Consider the following 6,041-nt stretch of genomic DNA (forward strand, 5'->3'; position numbering starts at 1 on the left):
TTTAAAGTAAAAGGGTGCCTTCCACTCCTCCTGTGCGCTTCTCATTTTCACCGTCTGGCAGAAATGATGGGCGGTTCCAAAATATATGGTCACATGACAATAAAAGTGTACAGTTGCCAAGATAAAGGGGGTGGGTCAACTTACCCACTGGCTCATCTTACCCCACTCCCCCCAAGTATATGTGTTTTAGCGTTATAATTACAGCTCACGTCGTATGGAACATTTTACCTTTATTATGTAAAACAAGCAGTTAAAATATTGTGAATAGAAAAGCTGAAACACCATTTAAATGCACGTAAATACAAAAAGTGGAGTATAATAAAAGAAAATGTTTAGAGTACATGCAAAAATAACTATTTTAAGCTTACTTATACCAAACTTGTTAAAAATAATACTTCATATGCACGGCAACAATGATTTACAATTAAAGATATTACTGAGGACAAACATCCATCACCATAATAATAATAATAATAATAATAATATTAAAAAAGTCTTAATTGCAAATGTACAGATATACACCAGCGCCCCCTTGTGTTTGGTAACTAGAATTACACAGAATTGTAATGGCTCTGAGTATCAAGTGTCAGTCCATATACACAGAGTTCAAATAAAATCTGTCCGACTGTTGCTCTTTATTATCGTCTTCTGAAGAGCAGAAGACTTCTGTCCCATGTTGTATTCCCGAAACTCTGCACCATCTCCATGCTGCACTGCTTTTCCAAGTGCTCTCTAGCGTGCGCAGCCATGTCCCCACGAATCTGGAGAGCCTTGAAGTGTTCGAAGTCGCTGCGCCCCAGTTTGCGTAACCTGCGCGCAGCAGAGCGGTAACACTTCCACGGCTGCGCCTCCAGCAGCAGAAACTGGCAGAGAGACGCCAGCCTGGAGAGGAGAGACAGAAACGCAGCGTCTCCGTGATTCAGATGCACCCACATCGTCACCGCGAAGCAGGTGCACAGGTGGAAACGGCGCGAGCTAAACCTGCCCAAATAGGAGTCTAGCGCTGCCCGGCTCTCTTGATCATCCGTGATATCCAGGGGGATGAACTGGATATTCTGGGGGAAGGGGTTGGAGTTTTGTGCCCGTAGGATTAAATCTTGGTCCAGGTCAAATCCGAGCAGATGCAGATCTCTTTTAGGACAGGCACTTCCAGACGCCTCCTCGTGGAGTAAATGCTTGAACAGAGCAACCGACAAGTCCTGACACACAGAGGGAATTACACAAAACACATACTGGTGATTAAAACTGCACATTTTTATGAGTTGAATATGACTGATTGTCCTTATCAAAATCTGGTCATAATGTACTGTAGCACAAATATCTATGATACAATTATAAAACGCTAGAAGCAATTCTAGACAACAAAATAAAACACTGCTAACTTAAAAAAAACCAACGAGATTAACCATGACATTTTAAAAATCTAATAATATAATACTGCTTAAAGGGTTAGTTCACCCAAAAATGTAAATTCTGTCATTAATTACTTCCCCTCATGTCGTTCGACACCCGTAAGACCTCCGTTCATCTTCAGAACACAAATGAAGATATTTTAGTTGAAATCTGATGGCTCTGAAAGGCCTCTATTGGCTCAATGCACGGTTCACTCTCAAGACCCTTAAAAGGTACTAAAGACGTCGTTACAAAGTCCATCTCACTACAGCGGCTCTACAATAACTTTATGAATCGGCGAGAATAGTTTTTGTGCGCAAAAAACCCTAAATAACGACTTATATAGTGATGGCCGATTTCAAAATAATGCATCATGAAGCTTCAAAGCATTATGAATCAGTGAGTCGAATCATGATTCGGATCGTGTGTCAAACTGCTGAAATCACGTGACTTTGGCGATCCAAACCGCTGAATCGACTCACTGATTCATAACGCTTCGAAGCTTCAGTGTTTTGAAATCAGTCATCATGATATAAGTCGTTATTTAGGGTTTTTTTGCGCACAAAAACTATTCTCGCCGATTCATAAAGTTATTTTAGAACCACTGTAGTGAGATGGATTTTGTAACGACGTCTTTAGTACCTTTTAAGGGTCTTGAGAGTGTAAAGTGCATTGAGCCAATGGAGGCCTTTCAGAGCCATCAGATTTCAACTAAAATATCTTCATTTCTGTTCCGAAGATGAACGGAGGTCTTACGGGTGTCGAACGACATGAGGGTGAGTAATTAATGACAGAATTTACATTTTTGGGTGAACTAACCCTTTAATTAATGATCTAATTTCCATAGTATTTATAGTGGTTTAACACTTAAAGGCACAGTATGTAAGATTTTTGGATTAAAATATCCCAAAAAACACTAGAACAGTGATATATTTGTTGACTTGTGCACTTGCATTATCCCAAATGTTTCCAAGAATGTTTAAAGGGATAGTTCACCCAAAACGAAAATGTTATGTTTATCTGCTTACCCACAGGGCATCCAAGATGTAAAGTGTCATTGTTTCTTCAGTAGAACACAAATGAAGATTTTTAACTCCAACCGTTGCAGTGTGATAGTCGTATAATGCATGTCAATGGGGATATTTTAGAGTATGAGAGCAATGAGAGTAAAAACACAGACATACGAATCCATATTAAACGATGTGTGGCGACACACTGATGTCTTAAGACACGAAACTGAACAGTATTTATGTTATTTTTTTACCTCTTATCAGACAAATGTCATCTAGTATTCCCATCGCCATAACTTCCGGCGAATAAGGTCAAAATATTGCCGCGATCACAGATATATATGTGTAGATGCCTAATTCGACGCGCAGGCACTAATGAGGAATCTATGTATATATCTATGATCGCACCGGTATTTTGCATGTATTTTGACCTTATTCGCCGGAAGTGATGGCGCGGGGACGGCTGATGCAGAGCCATAGAAAAACATGAAATACATTTTTAAATATGGATATTTTTATTACACAAACGCAACAATTCGCTTCAGAAGGCCTTTATTAACACTCCAGAGCCGCGTGGAGGAGTTATTTGATGGACAGATGCATTTTTTATGGACTTCAAAAATAGAGCAACTATTACTGCTATTATAAAGCTTGGATTAGCCAGAACATTTGTAATATAACTCAGATTTTATTCGTCTGACAGAAGAATGTCATATACAACTCGGATGACTTGAGGGTGAGTAAATCATGGGCTAATTTTCATTTTTGGGTGAACTATCCCTTTAAGTCTCATTTAATAATGACAAATGCCTACATACGGACGGTTAGGATTCAATAATATCAGTCAAATAAGTTATTAGTTTATAGAACTTCAAAATATGAAGGGTAAATTTCCTACTTAAAGGGTTAGTTCACCCAAAAATGTAAATTCTGTCATTAATCCCTCATCTGTCGTTCCAAACCCGTAAGACTTTCGTTCATCTTCAGAACACAAATGAAAATATTTTTGATGAAATCTGAGAGATTCCTGTCCCTCCGTTGACAATATACGCAACTACCACTTTCAAGACTCATAAGGTAGTATAAGACATAAATTATGTTTTTAAGTTGCAAACAAGCACTCATGTCGCTTCATAAAATTGAGGTTAACATCATGGATTATTTGAATGTCGACTCTTTACTACCGTTCTGGGGCTTGAAAGTGGTAGTTGCGTAGATTGTCAATGGAGTGACAGGAATTACTCAGATTTAATTAAAAAGATTTGTGTTCTGAAGATGAACAAAAGTCTTACGGGTTTGGAACGACATGAGGGTGAGGAATTAATGACAATTTTCATTTTTCTATCCCTTTAAGATTTACCCTTTAGATGTATTTTATTTTTTTAAAGATAACCACAAGACACAAAGATTAATAACATTAATTAAACAAGCTGATCATCTAATAATAGAGAGTATAATATGATGATTTAAACACAAAATGAGGTAAATCCCGCGTACCCCAGAGTTACATCCCACATCCAGCACTAAAACACGTTCACCGCTGTCAGAACCGAGCCCGATGTTTTCAAGCAGCGCTTCCGGTATCAACCCCAGGCGATTCTCCGGTGGGTTGAAGCTGTAATAGTTGATGAAGTTTCCATAAGGAGCAGCTCCTGGATCTTCATTTTGATCTGAACTCACGTGGGGAACGCGAGTCTCCATCTCTGTCCAACAACAAAATAACTCCTGAAGGCTCGCGGTGCCATAGAAACTAGTTCCTCACAGTGAATAGATTGATTTCGGTGTACAGATATATATTTATAACGTTAGACACAATAATTCAGTTAATAAACACACAAATATTGTATGTATTTAATGTTATAAAATATTAAAATATGTCGTTTATAAAACCCAGACGAAAACGCATACTACATTTGTCCCTTCTGATTTGCCGTAGTGTTACGAAACTGTAACTGCGCATGCGCACAAACACATGCCTCTGACATTGAGAACGAACTGCATTTCCTTGTACTTTGAATTGGAAATTAAACAGGTAAGACTCCGCATTTGGGATATTTTATGTAATCGCAGTCACATTAAAGTTAATTTATGTTAATGTTAAGGTTAAACGACTGTTCGCGGACCTATTTAGCGTAAAAATCGAGTATAGTTTAGATGGTTGATGTGTTTTAAACCTAACAGAGAAATACAATTCGCATTCGTCATTGAACTTTGTACATGGTATTTACAATGTTTTTGGCTATGCAACATGATAATATAAAAGTCATAGTTTAGTAAAATCATGTAAAACTATGAATTACTCCTCTTTATTATGGCTAGATGCATGTAGTCTTTGTTATGGAAAAACAAGAGGTGAAACGCGTCAGGAAACTAAACTGATAGACCCTAAGCCTATTTGAAATCTTCTACCACAAATACACAATACTAGATCTACGGTAAAACATTGGCCTATTTTCATAAGAGCTGAAATTATGATCATCTTTGACATATTCCCAACTAACAATGTTTGGTTCCTAGAATGTTCTGAAAAATATGGCAAGCCGTGTTGACTTTTAATTAATCGCAGGAAATGAACGTGATATCAAGAATTACACTCTTTCGCTAGTTAAAATGCATATTTTTGATATCAGGAATTAGATTTCTACTAGTAAATATGGCTATTTTTGATATCAATAATTACACGGTTACAAGTGCAAATGTCAGTTTATGTCAATCCAATTGCTACTAGTAAAAATGTTGATATCAATAATTTGGTTGTCACTAGTGTCAGTGTTAATATCTGATATCATGAATGTGATTGTACTAGCAAGAAAGCCATTTTAGAGATAACAAATATAACATGATGAAATACATTACTGATATCAAGATTTAACATTTCATTTAGTGACGACTGAATTCTTGATATCAGGAATTTATATTTTTACTAGTAACCGTGCAACTATTGATATAAAAAATATGATTTTTACTAGTAAGAATTGTGTTTCTGACAAACTTGGAATTTCACTAGTAAGAAATTATCAACAAACGATTTTATACGGTGACGTTTAACTAGTGAAAATAAAATTCCTGATATCAAGAATTCGTATTTCTGCGAGTAATTATGCCATTATCGTTAATTAACATTTTAACTAGTGAAAATTGAATTGTTGACATCTAGAGAATAAGTGTCAAAATGGCTTGCCATACAAAACGTGTTTCTGGTTAACCAGTGAAGTTTTAGAAAGTTATTGTTAGGTTTGCAGAACATGTGAGCGCGATATTCAGCTCACCTGAGTTTGTGTTTCCGCAGATCCGTCATGCTCAGCGGGAAGCGGATCGCTGATGCGGGATACAGGCTGTTCTCGGGCTCCATGATGCTGCTGACGGTGTATGGCGGATACCTGTGCGTCATGAGGGCTCAGCGATACATGCAGAAGAGGAAACAGCTCGAGCTGGCGGAGCAGAGCCAGGCTCCAGAGACCATTCAAGACTGAACACACACCTGGAAATAATCACTTAACCGGACACTGGGAATGTCCCACGGGCGGGCCGTGATGAGACGGAACCCTCCAGGGTCCGTTTGTCTAGTTCAGTGGCTCTGGATGAGGTGGAAACAGTGATTTATGTGTTGTAATATATTAAATGTTCCTACTATCATGA

General features: G+C 37.8%; 2 protein-coding genes across 2 annotated transcripts; one reads left to right on the forward strand and one right to left on the reverse strand.

Annotated features, from left to right (window-relative positions):
* Window positions 1-211: 211 nt before the first annotated feature.
* Window positions 212-4,336, reverse strand: bcdin3d (BCDIN3 domain containing). The gene is made up of 2 exons (XM_079807473.1): window positions 3,900-4,336; window positions 212-1,199 (listed from the first exon to the last, which is right to left on the reverse strand). The coding sequence occupies exons 1-2, from the start codon at window positions 4,101-4,103 to the stop codon at window positions 639-641; spliced, it is 765 nt and encodes a 254-aa protein (XP_079663599.1). The 5' UTR covers window positions 4,104-4,336; the 3' UTR covers window positions 212-638.
* Window positions 4,324-6,041, forward strand: cox14 (cytochrome c oxidase assembly factor COX14). The gene is made up of 2 exons (XM_079807474.1): window positions 4,324-4,434; window positions 5,692-6,041. The coding sequence occupies exon 2, from the start codon at window positions 5,699-5,701 to the stop codon at window positions 5,873-5,875; it is 177 nt and encodes a 58-aa protein (XP_079663600.1). The 5' UTR covers window positions 4,324-4,434; window positions 5,692-5,698; the 3' UTR covers window positions 5,876-6,041.

Source organism: Gobio gobio, assembly GCF_949357685.1.
Source record: "Gobio gobio genome assembly, chromosome: 24".
Classification (NCBI taxonomy): domain Eukaryota; kingdom Metazoa; phylum Chordata; class Actinopteri; order Cypriniformes; family Gobionidae; genus Gobio; species Gobio gobio.